At 28.1% G+C, this 20653-nt stretch overlaps 1 protein-coding gene across 4 annotated transcripts in view; it reads left to right on the forward strand.

The window, feature by feature from the left end:
* Positions 1 to 339: 339 nt before the first annotated feature.
* Positions 340 to 20653, forward strand: part of LOC111026851 (band 3 anion transport protein-like) — a 54071-nt gene continuing 33757 nt past the window's right edge. The window contains exons 1-2 of one of the 4 annotated variants that reach the window (XM_022305002.1): positions 340 to 463; positions 12380 to 12667. In XM_022305002.1, coding sequence (XP_022160694.1) covers positions 12602 to 12667 — 66 coding nt within the window. In that variant the 5' untranslated portion in view covers positions 340 to 463; positions 12380 to 12601. Of the gene's footprint in view, positions 464 to 894; positions 1296 to 12379; positions 12668 to 20653 lie in introns of those variants that run through there. The other 3 variants (XM_022305001.1, XM_022305004.1, XM_022305003.1) reach the window with 3 other exon arrangements.

The following is a 20653-nucleotide window of genomic DNA, read 5'->3' on the forward strand; positions in this document are numbered from 1 at the left end:
CGCCATTTAGGTTCCGTTAAACCACTGACCATCCATTGCAACAACGTTTTTGGCAAATAATAAAAAATAATAAAGAAGAAATACGTTGTCCGTCACTTCCATTGCTGTGCGTTGATAAAAATATTGCTTTGAGTACGTTCCGCAGCCCCGGAGACGTAATGATAGCAACGGCATCTAGCGGATGGCGTGAATGTGTAACCGCCTCCTATTCGCAGATGTCATTCGTATAGCGCGCGCGCACTCGCATCACTACCGAAACTGGTCGACCGCAGCCGAGGACTTACGAACATCCCCTTGAGCTCCAGCACTCCGAGCCCCGAAGAACTGATCACCCTTGCACAAACGACACCACCGTCCGGCGACCACCACCAACCGCAACCACCTTTCGAAAAGCACAATTTCACCCCGCCGGGTCGATCGCGTCGACGTTATACTATTACTATTATCATCGTCATTACAATAGGTAATATATAATAACATAATATCACAATTCACAGATTACCCATATGAAATAGTATACAATATTATATTCTTATATATATTTTATATATTATGTTAAATTATCATGAGCCTTATGATATTATTATCTCCTTGCACGGTATAACAACGTGAACAACACACTATAATTCTACATGTCCGCATAAGTTATTTCGTTTGGTCGGACATTGTTATTGTTGCGATTTTGTTTATATTTTTATTTCCATAGCTCCGTTGTTTTGGTCGTTTATGCGTATGCGCGTCTGTCTTTGGTCGAATTTTGACGACGTACTAGTGTAATACTGTAACATTGCAGTACAGCCGCCGCCGACTACGGCACAAAACGCGACCCGACGACAACGACCGTCATCGCTGCCACCACCGTCGCAGCGGACCGGTCGTCACTCGTGAGTCGTGACTCGTCAGTCAGTCGGCCGGCGCAGTCCACGCGCAGTACACTGCACGCGTTTTTGTTTATACCGCGACGACGATTAACTCTTTTCCTCACTCACTCACTCTCTCTCACTCTCATACACTCTCTCCATTCTTTATATCGCTGATTCTCACGTTTTTTTTTTTGCTGCGGTCCATTCTTGGATCCCGGTCTTACGTGTCTTTCCATTTTGTTGATAAAAATATCATCGTCTTATCGATTTTATTGTATTTTCTAAAAGTGCTGACTATATAACATTATATTGTCAAAGTATTTTTTTAATTATTTACATACATAATAGTTTGGTTTTTATTTCATTAACTACTTACCTGTAACTAGTATCTATCTACGTACCATCATCGGAGCCAACAAATTTCGTTTCGGGGTACGTAACCGATACAATATCTAACAAAATATAATATAAATATCATTAAGCTTTCCCATTCATGTATGTTTGCTTTTTATCACCTTACTATCATTCCCCGTATGCCTATAATGAAATTAGATGTCATCCCCGCCAAATCACAAAACTAGGTACCGTATCATGCTGATTATTCTGCATTTAAGCATATTACATTATTTTTTATCGTTTAACAACTCAATTTTATAATATAATTTGCGGGAGGAGATATTCGGGAGGTTGTTAATAAAGAAGAGTTAGGCTCCCCATGACCAAAGTTTCCCCTTATCGACATTGATCCTATTAAAAAAAAAATAGATTTTCGCACTCTCGAGTATCGATTAACAATATCTATTCAGTTCCTAAATTAAAAGAGTTCTGATTTTTTTACTTCAGTCAAACGTCAACTATTTATTGGTTTAAATATTTATTTATATGATTTATCATCTATAATGTGCACTATAAGTCACGATTAAACCAGATTATACGAACGCGTTTATATAACATACATCGCATGGCACATGACACAATATGTTGCTCTAATCAATGAAATATAATAATATGACAAAAATGAAAGTAAAAGTGTTAGTAAATTATTTTACTACAGAAGATACTGGTAAGAGTGTTAGTTATTGTTTTAATTTCGTACGTCTATTTTGAGTACCTACCTACATACTATGTACGTAGATCCAGTAGCGTATCCGGGTAATGAACTAAGGAGGCGAAAGAATTTATCATTCAAAATAAAAACCCTCGGCTCTCCCACGAAATTACACCACAGTGAAGATCGATAGCAACACGTTAAAAGGTATGCGGTACACTGTGAATGAAAACCGTTTTTTTGTCTTCAATGTGCCGCATTCCAATATTATTATGTCCTACCTGCGACGCGTTTACAATGTTTTAATACATATTATTCCTACATGTTATGTCTTGTACGAATTCCTATAGTATTCAATAATTATTTATTGTTTTGTTTGTTAAGGCCTAGAGGCCTAGACAATGAAAACTTAAATTTTTAAATGACTTATACTTTTATTTATTAATAGGTAATTATAGTAGTTAAGTGTTTTGAAGTTAATTTTTTTACGAATTTGTATATTATTATTTATTGTATTTTATATTGTAATGTGCTTAAATAATGTTTGTAGGTATAAAGTAAAAACCTTACCCAGATAGCACATTGAAACCCTAAGGATGTAGCCTGGGTAAATTTATTTTTTCATTGCAATGACTTTCTAAGTAAACATTCGACTATTTTATTTGTATATTCCAAATTTGTGAATAGCGAATGTTATAAACTTATAACTTTCATGATGAACAATCCTTGCCCTTTTTAGTTTATGGTGATTTAATTCAATTTCGTGTTCTATAATGATTTATACTAAAATATTTTGTTTATAATATCATGTGGTTTTTATGTACATAATAAATTAACCTTCATTATTAAATCCTTATAGTTTTTTGAAATTTACTCAATATTTACCACATTTTAGTTATTAGCACTATTATATTCTTTCAGATTTTTAACTCATAACATATTTTTGCATAGGTACCTCTTTGCATTTTATTTTATTACATTGTATTTAAATAAGTATTAATATTATACCCGTATTCAACTGTAATATATATTTATAAAATAGTTATCAATCAATAAATAAACTAGCTCAAGAATATTCAAAATAAAGATTGGTCCTATGTTTTATATTCTGGTTTATGTATCTACAGCAATATTAATTTAAAGTTACTTATATCTTATGTGCAGTAATAATTTTGGGATTGAAAATAACGTGAGACATGAGTAGAGGTCGGATTTATATTCTTTTAAAATCCTTAAAATATGATGTTTGTATGTCACATAAAATAAGCAATATATTCTCTTAATATTCCTTTAAAATACCAGATATATGATGTTTTATGTCCTTAAATATGCAAAATATTCTTTTGATATAAAAAAAAAAAAAAAACAGTTTAAATTAATTTTTTATTAATTTGGTTTTAAAAATATTTAATTAAATTAATTTTACAATAACAATTAATTACTATATATTGTTCGATGTATAGTCGTGACAGCTAACGAAATAACCGTTGTGCTTTCGCAATCGATAAGGAATACCTGGAGATTAATTTTTATTAAAATCCGGAAATAAATCATTTAGTGAACATTGTATTTATCAAATGCTGATATGCGTGAAATATGTTCATTATATGCCGGGTATCACAAAAATATTCCCAAATATTCTCTAACGTGTTAAATATTCTCTAACCTCTAAAATATGCTTTTTTATGCAAAATAAATTTTTTCCTGTGAATTCTGTGTTTCATGATTCGTAAAGATTTCTCACTCCCATTTAACTGCATAAACTAGAAACAAATATGTAAAATCATAAAAATCCGACCTCTAGACATGAGTAACAGAATTTGGTAATGAAATATTCAAGCTTAAAATTTAAAATTATAAATATAGGTATTATCAAAATAAGTAAACATTTTAAATATTACGGTACCGGCGTAAATGCATAATATTTATAATTCAAAGCTTTATAAAAGCATTTTTAGGCAATAGTTTCCATTATATGTTATGCATCAATATTATACGAATTGTATTAAATTTGCAGTTTTAAAGCAAACTAAAGTGAATTTTATCCATACTAAAAAATCAATAGTTAGTAAAAATATTCAATATATTTTTATAGCCAAAACTTCAAAAGTATTTCGATAAATATAATGTAATGTGCATACATTTTAAATCAAATGATTTGCGAGCATGACTAATTATTTTCTAAATATAAATAAAATACCGATCTATACAACTGCTAATGATATTGATATAATTATAAAGCTATAGGACATAATATTATGAATGGTTATTTGGTTGTGCCATAAATAAATAACTTTTTTCAAAAAGTTTATCGATAGCTTTATCTTACACACGAGAAACGGGAATCTACTACGAATATCGTACTATAACCCCTTTAAATAAGCTAGTTAAATTTTCTTATCTAAAAAGTTTCATCACAAAAGTTTTAGAGAATCTTTCTATAAGATATAGGTGAAAGTATATACATAAGTACAGTGGCGTAGCCAGGAACTTTGTATGGGGGGGTTCAGCAAATTTAAACTTACCATACTTAATTTCATGGTATCGGATATTTATTTTTATTAAAAAATATAACATATATCGAAAAAATTTAATTCACCAATTTATTAGTTTTAAATAAATACAACTTATTAAACACTGTTAATAAAATACATAACAATACATATAATGTCCGAGTGCCAGGGTTAAAATAGTTATCGCCTACATTACAATGTAATTACAATACTAAATCAATGATTGTTTTAATGATAGTAATAAGATTTTTTCTATTTTCAATTATTTTACGTTTTATTCCCGAGTCTATTTGGATATTTATAGGTTCGACTTTTTTTCCTAAAATTTGTTTGGCACATGTTCCTTTAAGAATACAACAAGTTTTATGATATTCACAATTTGTATGATTATTAAATACTTCAATAGCATCTTTCCAGTTTTTAAATAGTTTCTTTACCAAATTACCAAAAGTTTGTTTACCAACACTTTCACCCTCTCCAGAAAACTAAACACAATATTTACAGTACGCTCTATCATCTTTTTCAGAATATGCCAACCAATTCCATCGTTTTAACAAACACCGTTGAAATTTTAAATTTATCTTACCACTTCTAGGAAAGATATAACTATCGTCTGGTACCCAAATATGTGAAACCGTATTTACACAATGACATAATCTCTCCGATATCAGTCGATCTACAAATTATTTCCTTTTTAATTATTTGAACGGGAATCTTATCACTGTCATTTTGACTATTATTTGTATTGATCTCGGTATTTTGAAGTCTGGTTGATAGTTTTTTTGATTCAGGTAAAAAAAAAGAATTAAATTTTTTAGTCTGCTTATTTGTTGGAGAATTTGCCTATAATAATAATAAATAATAATAATAATAACAATTTAGAAAATCAATAAAATAATTTTACGTTTATTATATAATTTAATTTCATATTCCGGAGCAGAATATTTTTCGGAGTATTTCGATAATTAAAAATCAAATTTCAGCAGAATAGTTTATAAGTTTAGCCCGTTTCACATGGGCGTGTATCATCCACGAAGCATCGTCCGTGCTTGTTTTTAGTTTACATTAATTAAGTTCACGCATGTGAAACGGCCCTTTACCTAACTATTGAAGTTAAGAAACTAGGAACATTGGGCTAAATGGTGCATCAAATGGTTCATAATGATAGTTAATATCGATTTGAAATATTATTTATTAACCAGAAAATTATTAATTTCATTAATTTATAAAAATAAAAATTAATAATAATCGAAAATTTCATGTGCTCACTAATAACTTAACATAAGTCAAAATAATTTGTAATTCTCATAGTGTATGGAACATGCTATTATAAACATTCACTGAAAATTGTATGTGTCTACGGTATTTTTTAAACTAAAAACCAAAATCGATTTTGTATAAAAATTTCCGTTTTTCTTATTTTTTCTTTATTTTTCCTGGCGCTTTCGGAAACTTGACTAGGCTGTCAGTCATTATAGGTGCTACATGACAATTTATATGCACTCATCCTTCTGCAAAAATTGGTTTAAAAAATTGACAATAATACAATAAGTCGTTAAAATATAAAAATCAATGTACCATACATTCATTTTACTCAAAGATTAGATAGGCGTCTTGTATCCCAGGCCGATATTTAATCATTTTTAACATTACCTATAGTTTGGATCTATTTGTTATATCTAAATTGTACATTTAATAAACTATAGTTAATGTAAAAACATATAATTATATAAACTAAAAATTAACGTATTTATCATTTCGCTTCGTTATATTGATCGTTTATAAGTACCTCACATATTAAGTTCTAATAAAAGAAATTAACAGCTCCTTGAGCTCTTGAGAATTTAATCTTAAAAATATTTAAATGTGTTAGCTGTAATTGTTCATATGATAATATCTAAACTGTAGTGTTGAGTGTAACTTAATTGTGTTTACGTGTAACAAATACTGAGATTGTTCGATTATTTCCTGTTATATTCATATGTGACGTTATATTTATAAGTATATAAACCTCCACATTCCGGACGTCTATAAACGGTAATGAATTGAATTTCACGCTATACCGTTTCTATCTAGACTAATTATTTATTTTGGTGAATATGTAATAATGTACTAACGTTTGCAGTGAACATTATATATAGCTATAACTAGTGGCATGCGTAGGAATTTTCAATGAGGTAGGGCTTGAAAATTAATAATTACAATTTTTATTTTGTCTAGTCTAATAATTCAGACGTTTAGGTGAGGACTTCGAAAGAATTTGTAGAACTTCAACTTCTCGGCTTTCTAGTAAAAAAAGTACTCTAACCATCAACTTCGGTGAAGGATTTTGGTAGAAAAATTAATCTAATTAGTACTTTTGGGAAGTCGAAATTGAAAATTCTCAGTACTATTTAATATAATAGTAAAAACAAATATAAAAATTTGTTGAAATTTTAATGTTATTTAAAAAAAATTTGCTTGTTAACCTTTATTGGACGGTCTTTGATTTAATAACTTACTACAGAATTCATCATACGCTTTTATTATAGCTGTTTAAAAATATTAACAACACACAGAAACGGTTATTTTTTTAGAAGCATTTAAAATCCAATTTTTGACAGAACTACAATTAAAAATAATAAAATGTTCAGTTTTATAGCTAATTCCTGAATCCCGAATTTAATGTACCTCATATAATTACATACTGCAGTAATCAAAAAATCACGTAGTTTGAATTAATTTAAATTATCTATATTATTATTGTGATGACAACTTTCTACATAAAATATATTTTACTATTTTAATATAAAAAATTATATTTATATATAGACGGACCCCCTGGCTTTGCCCGAACAAAGGTATTTAAAAAAATATATATGAACAGCGGATTTAATGCTTTTTGTGGTGTTGCATATCCGGTGGTTTTTTGTATGTAACGAGTGTAAAATCAAAAACCAGGTTAGCAAGACAGCTAGTCATATCAAAAAGATTTCGATGCAATTTAGACGTTAATGCAAGCAGTATATCATGTAGGTACCTAGGCAATCCACCTATGATGAATTGCGGATACAACGATAAGCTACAGTAAGTGAAATCTTTAGGCAATCTGTAGGCAATATAATATATATTATATATTGTATGAACGACTCCCATTAAGAAGAAATATAACCAATGTAAAAATCTCTATACATTAGTACATCACCTAATCACTAATCACTGAATCGACTTCTTATATTCGAATACCTTGATGATTTTCTAGTGTGCCAAATAAAGTTTGTAGCATGGAATGAAATAAACAATTTGGAAGCACATCTAGAGCATTAGAGGAACCACAATCCCAAATTTCAAGTTCATACGTTTTGTCAAATAGTGAAAAATTAAGCAAATGCATATTATTTTACTGGACAGATGGTACCACTGGTGTTTATTTAAATTTGATTTTTGTGAATAAATGGCACCAGTGTTGTATTATCACAACCCCCCTATTTTCGGAATACATAGTACTTTTTTGTAGCTATCCATGTTTGCATTGTTTTTTGAAATGTTTTTATTAAAATAAAAACAAATTGTGATAAACTGGGTGTAACTTAACAGTTAATTAAAAAAAAATTAATACTGTATAATATGATACATCGGTATACTAAACAGTCGGTGGAACCAATGTAGACAAATATACACTAATCCTCGAAAGCCGGCAAAATTGAAATCAAAACGGTGGAATCGATAAAACCCCGATTTTAACTCTAACGAATAACTTGAAAAACAAAAATAGGTTACCTAACCTAAGTATTTATGTAAAAGACAAATAAAGCAACGTACTTTAACTATTTTTAAACAATTGCAATTTGATTATCTGAAGTAAAATGTTTTTAAAAAAAAATTTATAAATACATATATTTTTTAATGAGAATTTAATTCTTATAGTACGGCCAGCGAAAAGTGAGCCGTGATACCAATGCTCCGGGTGGTCGCATTTCATCAGGGCTTCCACAATTTTAGGTGATTATGCTTAAATACACCACTAGGAACGTAACGGTCACGGCTCACTTTTCGCTGGTCGTACTATAGATGAAAGAGTAGTACACCATAAATTATGTGGAATTCCATTGCCCTCTTGCACTTCACTTTTTGCATCTCAAAATCTTAACATCTTAAAATGTTTGATATTTATAAATAAAACTATTGCTTCAATACATATGATAATTATACGTCGAAATCATTTTTAAAAATATTCGGTATTTATTTATGAAATTAAGAATTCGGTCCGCCATTTAAAAATAAAAAGTTGATAAAATTGTGTCACAAATAAATAGAGGGAAAATATAAGGGTAGGTTAGAATTTCATTTACCAATATTAAATTATGTACAAAATTAATTGTTTTAAAATGGTTTTATTTATTACACCATTTGATTATTAAAATATTCCGGGTATATATTCGATACCCATTACCCGGTCAGTTAATGCACATGCAGTGATGTGCATGCAGTGATGCCCGAGTGGCCAAAAAAAAGAAAATATCCCTGGACTTTTGCGCAATAATAATTTGACAGCAGCTTGCAGCCTGCTGCACGGTAATTTGTTTGGTACAACATTTCCCTAATATTGGTCTAATACACATTAGGTTGGTATTAGAGAATATTCGAGGTTACATTATGTCTTAGATCATATACACTGGTCTGGATAGAGCTACAGCGTATATCACTCGTAGTCCGTGTTTGAAGCAGACCTGTTCATGCCCGAAGTACTTATTGCGTATGCGTGAGAAATGAATTAGATCGCGCGGGACGGGGAAGGAACAATAATGTGTTATAGTGATAAGGACGATTAGGTACTGAATGCTTAGATCATATACTTTGCTCATGCGCAATGATGACTTCGGGCACGAACAGCTATGCTTCAAGATTTTAAACCATAGCTCTATCCAGTGTATATGATCTGAGCATTATGTTATCAAATTTATGTTAGTTGGTGAACGACCCCCATCTCGTGCAGCATTACCTCAAATCTCAATAGGTCACAGGGAGTAATGTGCAGTTGTCCGAAAAATGATAAGGAAGTTAATATCATGACACTTATACTAAATAATATACCAACGAGCCATCAGTGACTCCAACCCTGAAATTATTTACAGTGATGCTCTCCTAATGATGCCCACGTGGCCACTTGCTCGCTGCGCTGCGCTTGGACGAAAAAAACGAAAAAATCCATCGACTTGCTATGCAACATCACCTCAAGTTAGTCACCGTTCTTAACGTCATCATGTTCAGAAAACTTTGTATAATAATTAAATATTCAATGAATATTTCAAGTACCAACTGTTATTCGTTTTTGACTCACACCGAAGTACCTAACAAACAAAATCAATTTTGTCAAAAACCGGTTTTACGAAAAAATTCTCTTTTTCCCTTAATTTTGTTTTATTTTTCCCGATGCGTTTGAACAGTTTTGGGGATTAAACTTTGTCATCAAAAATCACTCTCATTGTTAAAAATAAAATCTTTATTTCACCTTCTTATCGTGTTTAATATATGCCGGAAATGTTGACCATTTAGGAGATGCCGATACTTTCTGTAGCTTATAAGAAAATAATGTCATGCTTCGCTTTCTTTCTCTTTTTTAATATTTAAAATTGAAAATATAAAATCCCATATTGAGTATATTATACTATGTATATTTAGCTATAAAAATAAAATCATTACAAATATTAAAATTTAATGTTTAATAACATATTAGAATACTGTATTTAAAATAACAGTTATTTTTTGTAAAAACATAAATATATTGTTATATGTTATCAACTGATTTTAGATTGAATTACTTCGATTGCTTAAACTAATATCTGTTATTGAGCTATTCTATCTAAAGCCGGTGTTTCCGTGTCTTGTGCTCGGGGAATCGTTGTGTTTACGAGCTTGTGGTAGGTATTTTATCATAAAGCGATTATTTTCACCCATAGTTACAAAAAAATGCGAAAAAAATTCTTAACTTACACAGGTTAAAATAAAATGTATTGAACAAATTATTATATTATAATCAAATTAATAAAAAAAAAAAATGTAAAAAAATTGCTAGATTTTTATTAGTTGCTGTTTGATTACTTATTAGGGTAATATGGTAGGTACCTTATACCCTGTTCGCTGAGAGACCAGGACTGCGCGGCGGACAAAAACTCGTCGATCCCCACCACTTTTACTCGTAACGGCTACGCGCCACTTGGCGACCGCCAGCTGTTTAGAATCCGGGCCATGCATACAGTGTGATGTTTTGTGTAGAGATTTCAATTCATATGTTTTGAGCGCGTTTCGTGTTATTTTTTAAATAATTAAAAAAAAAATGTGTTGTATGTACTTTAAATAGAATATTATTATATTATTATCATTGGTATAATACGTAGCATATTGTTATAATGGCTGACATGAACGTTTATTTGAACTCACTACGCACACAAAATAGTTTTAGTCCAAGAGAGGGGATATTTGACGGAGCTCCCGACTATCCGTCAGTCGTATGCGTGAAACGGTCCTGGTCTCTCGGCGAACTGTGTATAATTAATAATTATGTATGATGAAAGTAATGTTTCAATTAGACAAATTCACAAATTAGATTAAAATATCTAAAAAAAAATGGTATGGTGATGCGATTAGTGATGGGTAATTTCCCGGTACTGAAATATTATGGTTAATATTTCAGGAAACTTATAATTACCTATTTCCCAAATAATGTGAATTTTTACTATATATTCGTAAATTATAGTTGGTAAGTCAAAATTATATTATTGCCAATCTAAAAACAAACGAAATATAATTATCTTTATTTTATGATAAGCATTATGATGGTATCTACTTTTCTCAATGAAAATTGAAAAATTATGTCTTTGTTGTCAATATCTTCTTTATTAATATATCTTTTACACAAAAGTTGCTAGGTGTTGAAGGAAATCTAGTTAAAACATTTAGCTTAGTTTTTTAGGAGAAACATTAAAAAAATAACACATTTTTAATGTTATATTATTCAATTCATATCACTCATATAAATTAATCCAGTGAACATCTAACAGTATAGACCAATAGAACCAAAAAACAAATTTCAATTTATGGAAGAAATATATGTTGTGGAAATGTTTCCGGTGAATTCTCAATTAAATATTTCTTTCTTTTGGTAATATTCCCGGGGCACACCACCACTAGATGTGATGTATGGCAATAATACGGCATCATTGCCTGAAGTTGTTAGGAGACGATAACATGTACTAGGGAATGATATAATTTTCTTCCGTTATTAGGAATTGTCATAATTTCCTAAATGTAAACATTTCCTGTAACATATACTGGATATCAACTCCACTCAGACTCTAAAATCATATAGTGAGAATATTTTTTTATAGTATATAAAAAAAAAAAATTTATCTACCTTAATTAAATTGGAATTGGTGTGAAGGTTGATTTCCTATAATACAATTTTAATTTTAATCCTACTTAAATTTTGAGAACATTTTTTTAAATGATTATTTTGAGTTCTTCGACAGTAAGACGTGTCTATACAGAAAATGATCGTTAATTGTTATATCAAACAATCTCTTATCGTTTATAATTAAAAAATGTATGTAATGTACGTTTTAAGAAATTAGAAGTAAATACTCTCAAAATAAATAATGTGGTAAGTTGTAACATAATATGTTTTTGTGGTTTAAATGGGTCTGTTAAATGTATTATAGTAACACTGACATTTTGCGAAGTAATGAGTAATGCACATTGATTAACATGTTACTGGGTTAAAAAACTGCAATTATTTGTACTTTAATATATCTAGAACAAAAGTAGTTCGTAGTAATAAGTCGTATTTCAATAATTATAATAGGTATAATAGATCACTGTATGATTCATGAATTACGATTTCTCTTATTAAATTTCTTTAAGCTAAAATGTCAGCGATAACATTTAATTTTAATTCATGTTGTGTATTCATTTTACAGTGGGGTACTTAATTACATCAGAACGGCACCTGTAGTACCAGGACCACCGGAAGGGACACCGGTACAGCGATCAATGAGTTCAACCTATCGGCCAGCAAGGATAGGACGAGCTCCAAGAAAAAAGATTCCTCAACGTATACGGTTTCAATTTTGTTTGCCGTTTGTTAATATTGTAAACCAACTACAAGATTAATAAAGGATAACCATATATAATTTTCCAACATGAGCGCAAACGAAAAGAGACACAGGACCCAACCCAGCGCATCGATGGATTATGCAAATAATGCTGTGAGTGTTAAAACTATTTATCTTGTATGAATTAAAAAAAGGTTATCGTATATGCCTATTTATATATGATAAACTCGAAAATTATTAGTATTATTATTTTACGACAACGTGGCAGGGAATGTCTTTATAATTTTAATATAGAATTTATGTTTTTCGATAATCAATGGCCATATACGCGTATAGTTTCCGTGGTTTTTTTTAAGTAATAGTAATAAATATATACTTATATATACCTATTTACAATACCTACCTAAATATTAGAAAAAACAAGTAATTATTTTATTATTTAAGTAATTACAAATATCAGTTGATATAACTTCAATAACACAACATTTTGACGACATAAAGTAATTATTAATTAACAAAACACATAATGAATTCCGTATTATAAACTAAATAAGGTAGGGTTCTCATTATTTGCTTCAAAACGAAATAATATGTAACACCAGCGATTTGCTAAAAGATTGCAGATAAATGATGAAAACAGAATGTTGGGTATGAATCGAATTGAATCTGAATGAAAGGGTATTTTAATAAATACTAAAAGACATCGTGATTGTGTAGAATAGTTTGTTGACTAATCAGTTTAATTGGTTATGCAATTTTTAGCATTAATTGTTACATGTTATAATTTTATGTGATTCAATGAAATACAAACATAATATTACAGATACCTATAAATATGACTTTAAAAATAGTAATGGTTAAGAAAAAAATGCGTTTCTTTCCTGAGGAGTTGTATCATAACCTTAAACCGTAATAAGTGAGCTAATATTTTCTTAAGTAGACAAATTAAAACTTAGCTTAATTATTGAAACAATTATAGTTTTATTCCTTTAATTTAACAGCGAAGCTCTAAATTAATTCTAATTGGCCATCACGCAACTATTAGGCAACAAAAGGCATTTTACATCTAAAATATGTTTATTAGTCAGGGCGTAAGTGATAAAATAATTAGCGAATATTATAATGTTTAGTATATAAACGACAAAGTGCGTGTTACTGTTAAAGTATATTTTAGGTATAAAAGATAAATTAAAATTGGACATAATATCATACAGCGATGTATACATATATATACATATAGTAGGTACTGAAATAAATATTATTTATTTTTCTTGAAAAGTTTAAACTTGAAAATACGAAAATACATATTTGCTTGCAATGCTTGATTTTTTTGTTGCATTAGTTGTGTACAATATTCTTTAAAATGTTAAGAGTAGGTATTTGCACCAAATATGTTTGTTTTATAATTTTATTTGCCTCGCACATGAGGACATAGCATAAACAAATCATTTGGACGAGTGAACAGGATCGTGTTACATTCGCATTGAGTCCCCATCATAGGGAAATCCAATAAATGTTTTTCGTCTTGGACTCATCCACATCGACGTATTTCTTTATGACATTGTGTTCACAGTAGGTCTGTTATTTCTCGTGTTATCTTCTCGAGTTATGACATAGATTTTAGAGCTTGAACACATATTATAAATAATTGATGGAAATGATCCATTTGAATGCTCATTTTGTCGTAGTATTTCTTCTCGAAATGTATTTGTAAAAATTGTTTTCCTAGTTTAAAGCTACCGAACAAAATCATTCACGTCAGAACCTTGTGAGTTTGTTACTGCTATATACGGTACTTACCTACTACATATATGAAAAACAATTAATGTTCCCAAGGAAAAATGTATGCCATAAATAAAAATTATATACATATAATATACATTATACATTTATTTTGTATACAATATTGTGTGTTTAAAGAATTTCTTCAAGGAAACAATGTTTCTGCTGAAACATAATATTTTGTTTTTTATAATTTATAAATAACTAATTAGTTTTAGGTGATTTGACGTACTCATGTAACATATGTTAATATCTAACTATACAGTATTTATGTGAAAAAACCCATAGTTCTTACTAAATTATCACTGTGATCCGATATACAAATGACAAAAATTATAACTCTACATACCTAAGTTTAGAAGATATAAGTCAGGAAAACTTAAAAAAAAAGTTGTTATGTGTTTATTATATGTGCTGTGTGCAAAAAAGTCCTACAAACTTGGTTAAGTAATATAACCTATTAATTATTGTTTTATTTTAAATAAGTACAGAGCTCAACATTATATGTTTGTAATCAGAGGAATTGTTCAATTAAATTATGAAGAAAAATTATATAACTACATGTCTACATACATATTATGCACATTCTACAACATATATGCATTATACTATATAGAATATAATATAAACATTTTTGATTCGATCTCTTTGTAGTGGGCACCTATTACAATTCGTATTCTATGAAGCATATTATGACGTCCAAGAAAAAGTGAAGTTGATACGTGAAGTGTGACTCTAGTACTCATGACATAATACATAATTATAATTATATACAGGAACTAAAAAAATTAAAGATTGATCTCAAGGGCAAGCTTGCTTTAAACACACACACAAAAAAAAAAATGAAAATATTATGCAAATGTATAATATTCAAAAGCCAAACAAGATCCAGGGGTAGATTACTTGTCTTATTTTTCACACATCGCCTTAGGATACAGGTTGTGTTGAGAAATAAAAAAACATAAAAGCAATGATAAATCAGTAATCGCGGAATTTGAAAAAAAACTGTTCTTCAAATTACAGCGCTTGCAGAAAATTCTTTAAAATTATTGTTGTCAGTAGGCAGTTTTTTTAAAATTCGAAGAATAATTGATATTATAGGCAAATTACTTTTTTAAAGTACCTGCCATCTGTTTAGGTATTATAAACAATAAAAATAAATAGTGAAACTAATTCATTCCTAACTTTATTCAGGATCTAAAATATCATTTATGGACAATTTTAAAACAGCTAGAAATCACAAATAAAAATTATTTATCTATTGTTTTACAGTTTACTACCATATTGTATAATATATCACAAACGTAGTAAGTATTCAATATATTCGTATGTTATATTGTATAATATTGGTTTTGAAGGTCGATTTCTAAGATACTTGTTGTTTGTTCGATTTCATTAAAGTTAAAATGGATATTTTTCTATAATATTTAATTCCATTTTATGTATATTCTATATACTATACATATTGTGTACAAACATATGATTATGTAATTAATCATTGATTATGTTCTAAACTGCCGGTATTAATATGCATAAATAATTTATTACCAATTAGACATTAAGTCTGTAAAGTATAGTTGTGTTAATATTTATTTTATTATTTATACGATTTTTAAGTTGTATGTAGTTTAATAATTAATATAACAAATCAATGGATATTATTAAAAACTTGTAGCATATAGTATTTTATGTTTTCATACTCCAAGGAAGTATATAAATGGTAATTACATAATTTATAAAATCATAGTTATTAGTAAAGCATTTGTTTATGTATATAATAGTTCTGTACAGTTCTGAATTAAGTTCAGTTAACCTGTATTTTGTTTAGAATAATATATTTTTAGTAAATTATTATGAAGGTAGAGAATATAATTGTTTTTGCCCGATTTATTACAGTGTGTTTACTTAGTTAAAGTCGTTAATGGCTTAATTCATTATATTATGTTGGTACATATTTTGTTGAGGTGTCATTGAATATTTTTATACCTAGGTATTCAACATACAATCTAAAAAGTTTTGGCAGCCATGTAGTATAAGTGAAACACTCTTAAAATGTCAATTGACTGTAATTTTTATTTATAAAAACTTAAAAAAATCATAAAATATCAATTAAATTTAGGTACTTAATCAATTTACTTATATACTCGTATACATTATATTTTTACTTGATGTTAAACGATGAATTATATTGAATAATAGTTTATTTATGGTAGTAAAATATTATCAAAATTTATTTGTAATAGTCACTGTGAATAAGAATGAACGAATAGTTAATGTACTTATATAAATCTAACAATTAGAAGAAACAGTAGAATACTTATTCATTTTTGAATTGCACTGCAATAAAAAAGATTTTTTCAAAAATTGAAGTTCCTCAAATATTCTCTTTTTCTTAGTTATTCCTGCAGATTATTCAAGAAAGTACACTTAATTTTCTACTTTTAACCCCGTACAGTACCAACTAGTTCCAATTTTCTACCAGAAACCACCCTCAAAGTTAAGGATCAAAGTATTTTGTATGCTATACGACACAAACATACAAAAAAAAAAACTGTAAAACCATTGCATTGCTCATCCCTGAATCTGAAATGTATAAATATTTAGGATAATTTAATATGTTTATATGTTTGTTAATACTTGATTGGTATTTAGTTTAATGTCAATGATCCAGAAACATATGTATATACTCCTATAACTCGACCGTTGACAGGTTAAACTGTATTTTAATACGTAGACTATTAAATGAGACAATCACACCTAAATATATTAACATAGTTCAATATTCAACTGGTTATAACGTTTCATTGTCTTACGCTTTGTCGCTGTACTTGAATACTGGTATAATTTCTTATTCAGTACCTAAGCTAATAATATTATTGTCACTTGTCGTTATATAGTATATGCAATAAGGTGATTGACGGAAATATTTTTCTCACATAATTTGTTGTCATCGTAAAACACCATTTTTAAATAAAAATATTATAATTTTTTAACATTTTTATTAGTATAATTTTTTAATTTAGTTTTTCTTTTTGGAATGACAACATACATTTTTATTTTTTTTTCTAAAACAGAACATTATTTTTAGTTTTTGGATACAATTAAATCAGTTTTGATCGTGTAAACTGTTTAGTTGATTGGTTAAATGTAGGTATTTAAAGTTTAGATGAGCGGTAAAGCGGAATAGCGGAATAGAGTGGCACAGAGGTTCACTGCAAAATATTGATCCACTACTCCTCATATAAACTTTGAATAATTATACCTAAAATACTGTCTACTTAGATACTATACTTATTCGAAATCAAACTTATAATTTGAACTTATTTTTTTGTATTCATGTATAACAATAAATATTCTGCTTAGGAATATGAAATAATAAATGTATATTGGCTATCAAAAAAGTAAAAAAAATGATACCATAAAAAATTGCAGAAAATATAATTTGTAACTATTCAAAAAAAATGTGGTTTTAAAAAAATATTTACAAAAAATTATAATCCATTATATATAAATAGGAATGTATTTTATTTGGTTGTTAATTGTTGACTACAATTTCAGTAATTATAAGATAAATGTTGTTAATCTTATGCATATTGTATACCAATCAGTAATCACCATCTATTTTTTTCTTTAGAAATCACTAAATGTTGTACGTTTGTCGATATAATTAACCAAATAAATATTATGAACTAATAACCTTCAAGATTATTGCTTAAAAAGCAAGAAATTTATCACTGTCAAAAATTTCAATTTTTTCATTATCATCAATATTATATACCTATACAACATGTTTTTTGGTTGTGGCTCTTTCGATATGAAAACTTCAAAACTACACATATTGGTCCTTCAAAATTTCGTGCTACTGTTAATATTGCCATAGTGAATACTGATGAGTAAATATTTGAGAGTATGTAAACTGTCGGGTTGTCAATTTAATTTGTTTCGCCGTCTCATGCCAAAAACATAATAAATGTGTATTTCTGTGTATGCTAATATTAGACTAGTTCTTTCGCGGTATTTTCACCTTCAATGTCACTAAATTTTTTAGCTTTTAAAAATAAGATAGTAATGCTTTAATTATTTTTTAACTGGGAATTATTATTTTATCAATGAAAATATTACCACTATTATAGTCCTATTTTATAGTTCTCATTGTTATATTATTATTATGAAATTTGAGAATTTTGTTTTGTTAATCGTTAGTGGGTCGTGGGTACCAACCATTATATAGCTCAAATGTAGATATTATTAATCACATCACAAATACTTAAATACCTATCAAATATAATAAACATAAATTATTTCAAAATTAGTGATAACCTGTAATTATTATTGGTTTTCCTATTTTCATATTCTCTCTCTCTCTCTCTGTATGACTTGACGTTTCGTAATGAATCGTTATCGATGTAAACCTACCTAAATAAACAAGTATAAAATTTATTTTAGTAAGTAGGTACACATATTTTTATTTTTATGCCATGATTTATTCTTGGTGTTGATAAGTTTTAATAATAATTATACTTTCAAATGTCTGTGTATGACATAATCATTATAATCTCACTAGAAATTATTATTCAGAATTCAATCTGAATTTCAAACGGTATAGAAATCGTAAACATTTAACTGCCAAGTAGAATCTTATGAGTCATAATTTTATAACTTAGTGTACTACTACTAATAATTTTATCTTTTTGTGTAAAAAATGTTTGCTTGAAAAAAGGCGCCAATTGGGTTTTTTTTTAAGTTGAATGTAGCCCTTTCATAGATAAGGAATTGAGTGTATCTAGATTGTACTTTGGAGTAGTAATTTATCAATATTATGAAGTTTCTCTATGTTTCTGTATAAAAACAACCGACATTCATTATTATTTCATTATTTAAATGTTTTTAAATTTGATTAGTTATTTGTCACTTTTAATTACTAGGTACATTTATAGTCATGTATTATATTCCTGAGGTGAGAAAATCAAAACAATTTACTTTCATTCTGTATTTAATTAAGTTTCCTCCAATTTATGAATAATTTATTTAAAAGCTATTATAATTATCATCATACTGTATGAGCTAAATAATAAAAACTGTTAAGGAAGATTCATAAGTCATAATAATATATAATATTTTATAATATCTATTTGGCCCCAAATGCCCTAACTACAGTGTAGCATATAGTATTTAAATATAATAATGCGCATGTATATTGTGCATAGGTAAGCGTAACAAACAAACAGTGTACACATTAAATTTGTTTTAAATCTAAATACAATGAAAATTTACCAGAGTATCTCATTTCATTTTTTTTCTATACAAACAATTGGACTATTGGAGTATCTTTTGTTCTAATGTATACCCGGTATCATTTTTATAGAAACATTTTTATAAAACAAGTTGTGTGTATTATGAATTAAGAAACCTTGAACAATAAAACGAATTGCATAAAATTATGCATAAAAGTTTTATACTTATTTTTTTAGGTAGATGTTTTTGTTAAAAACATTGATCGTTTTTGGGATATGAAAATTTCAGTAGTATGTAAATGATATTATTATAAGTATGCATGTCTGTTTTACACTTATTTAGAAGAATAATTAATTTGTATTATTAAATAAATATTCTTTTTCATTGAACAAATTGTTTTCAACGATTAAGTTCAAAAAATATAATTAGTTCTATCCTGAAAATTTGTTTTTTATCACTTACTCTAATGACTATACTTCGACCAGGACACTAGTAATTATTTTTATATTTAGCGGAAAAAAAATATTTTATACACAATCTTATTCTGTTAAGTAATTATACATTTATAGTATTTACAATGAGCCTTCTAAAGGGGTAATTAATGATTAAATAGTGAATAGGTATTTATTGATTACCAATTAAAAATATGACCAAAAATATTGTTAGTGTTGATTATTGGATACATAAATGTGTTCATGATTTATTTTATTTTATTTCAGCTGAAAAATTATGGTTAACCTATTTGTGATGAAAACAATTGAATCATAACTACTAATAATTTCCAGAATCACATATTATTATTTAAAATGCGAAGAAAAATTAAACTTAGTTCTCTGCATTGTTTTAAATGCACTCTTAAAAAGTACTTTTATTTTACACTATATGTGCATATAAATTATAAAGCCAAAATATTGATTATTATCATTTCGTTATCACCTATTGAATCATAGTCGTACTTACCCACATTATGTGTAATGCAATTATAGAGCAAATATTATAAGTATAACGATTCAATACGTATTTTAAAGAAATATTTTTACATGAGTATAATATTTATATATACTATAGATGATTTCGTGCACTTCGTTGCTCATTAAAAATGTCAACTCTATACAAGACTCG

Source organism: Myzus persicae, unplaced genomic scaffold (genome assembly GCF_001856785.1).
Source record: "Myzus persicae strain clone G006 unplaced genomic scaffold, MPER_G0061.0, whole genome shotgun sequence".
Taxonomy (NCBI): domain Eukaryota; kingdom Metazoa; phylum Arthropoda; class Insecta; order Hemiptera; family Aphididae; genus Myzus; species Myzus persicae.